Raw genomic sequence first — 2,100 nt, forward strand, 5'->3', positions numbered from 1 at the left:
TGCCTTAAAGCCGCGATGTCCTCTACCTCAGTCAGAGCTGACCATTCCAAGCCAGTGACCTCCAAGTGCCTAGCAGTGCACACCCGTACTCTCGAGCTTGACTGCTACCACTTACTTTGGAGGCGACAAAACAAACCCTGTCCAAAGAATGCGTCTCTCTACCTTCATTGCAATGATACTACAACCTATTTTAAGATTACTTCATCACATACTCTTTCATCTCTTATCAAAAACATTGCCGTTATAAAAACACTCACTTTTCATCCCCTTGATAATCCACTCATCTTTCCGTCTGTGTTGCTGAACCATTGCTCTCATCCGTTTGCAGCCCCTNATAAAAACACTCACTTTTCATCCCCTTGATAATCCACTCATCTTTCCGTCTGTGTTGCTGAACCATTGCTCTCATCCGTTTGCAGCCCCTGCTACGCGCTTTCATTTCCCTTGAATTGATTTGAGTTTTTAAGTTTTACCGTTTACTGTCCCTACTATATTTTTAGAATCCTCCATTTAGATAATATCGCACCATTTGGGAGGTTTAACTCCCAGTAAGTTTTTTTGGTTAATAAAAGTTTTTTTCAATCATTTGTCTTTATTGTTTGTTGCTTGTCAAATTCATTTCGAATTTTGTTTTTCTGACGCATAAAAGCGATCTACTGACTGCTGTTTGACNTGCTACGCGCTTTCATTTCCCTTGAATTGATTTGAGTTTTTAAGTTTTACCGTTTACTGTCCCTACTATATTTTTAGAATCCTCCATTTAGATAATATCGCACCATTTGGGAGGTTTAACTCCCAGTAAGTTTTTTTGGTTAATAAAAGTTTTTTTCAATCATTTGTCTTTATTGTTTGTTGCTTGTCAAATTCATTTCGAATTTTGTTTTTCTGACGCATAAAAGCGATCTACTGACTGCTGTTTGACTCATCACAACCACAAAAAAACTGCCAGTCTCGAAGCTTTACTTCTTCTTCACCGATTCACTCAACTCCGAACTTGAACCTTAACTTTCGCCCACCCCCACAACATGTTCACCTTTTTCTGGGGCATCCTCTCGGTGGTACTGGGCATCAAGCTAGTGCTCTTCCTGGTGCACCTGCTGCTGGCCAAGTTTGGCCGCAACATTGGCCTGGGCACGAAGTGGACTCCGGACAAGGGCGAGTACGCGATGATTGTCGGCGCCAGCGGGGCCGTCGGCTCGGAGTACGCCCGCGAGTTTGCCTCCATGGGCTTTAATCTGCTCTTGATCTCGCGCAATGCCGCCAAGTTGGAGAAGCTGGCGGCGGAGTTTAAGGAGAAGTACAAGATCAAAGACGTAAGTGTGGTGGTCATACCGGCAGAGCTTTGATGCACTCTGAGCTTTAGAGTTAAAATGTTTTGTTGTTGTACCACTCTCTCCCTCTAGATCAAGGTCCTCTCGGTGGACTTCTTCCAGCCCAGCTCCATTGAGACGGTCCGCCAGACGGTGAAGGGCGTGGAGGACATTGTGGCGCTGGTGAACTGCATGGGCGGCTCCTATCCGCCGAAGAAGTTCGCCGAGTACCCGCTCAGCTACAACCACGACATGATCAACATGGCCGTGATCACGCCGGTGCTGATGATCGAGATGGTGCTGCCGAAGATGCTGGAGAAGGGCAAGGGCGCCATCATCAACTACAACTCCATGGCGGGCCGCTTCAAGTTTCCCCTCTTCTCCACCTTCTCCGCCTGCAAGGCCTTCATGGCCACCTTCTCGGACATTCTCTCGGTGGAGTACGCCGGCGACGGCATCACCGTGCAGAATGTGGAGCCCTTTCTGGTCACCTCCTATATGACCAGTCTGCTGCCGGGGGCGCTGGCAGTGCCGCCCTGCATCTCCGTCTTCTCCTCCTTTCGCGAGGTGGGCATCGAGCCCTCCACCTACGGCTACTGGAGCCACAAACTGGTCGCCCTTCTACTTCACACGCTGGTCTTTGTCTTTGGCTCGCGGCTCACCTCCAAGATGGTCGGCTTCATCCTCCTGACGTTTTTTGTCGGAGAGCCGGTGAGTTTTTTTCCATTGTAGTTTCGTAGTTTTCAGTGCAGTCTTTTTCATAGTGAATTCTTTTTCTCAGGGCCAGTAC

The 2,100-nt window shown here is 48.0% G+C and overlaps 1 protein-coding gene across 1 annotated transcript; it reads left to right on the plus strand.

The window, feature by feature from the left end:
* Window positions 1-1,025: 1,025 nt before the first annotated feature.
* On the plus strand, window positions 1,026-1,781 carry LOC108355762 (very-long-chain 3-oxoacyl-CoA reductase-B-like; the record flags this gene model as incomplete). Its single annotated transcript, XM_017606899.1, has 2 exons — window positions 1,026-1,313; window positions 1,404-1,781. Coding segments are annotated over exons 1-2 (666 nt in total), but the record flags the coding sequence as incomplete, so codon positions are not given.
* Between the last annotated feature and the right edge of the window lie 319 nt (window positions 1,782-2,100).

The sequence above is a fragment of the Rhagoletis zephyria genome, unplaced genomic scaffold (genome assembly GCF_001687245.7).
Source record: "Rhagoletis zephyria isolate East Lansing unplaced genomic scaffold, Rhagoletis_zephyria_1.1 Rzeph_scaffold_49742, whole genome shotgun sequence".
NCBI classification, from domain to species: Eukaryota; Metazoa; Arthropoda; class Insecta; order Diptera; family Tephritidae; genus Rhagoletis; species Rhagoletis zephyria.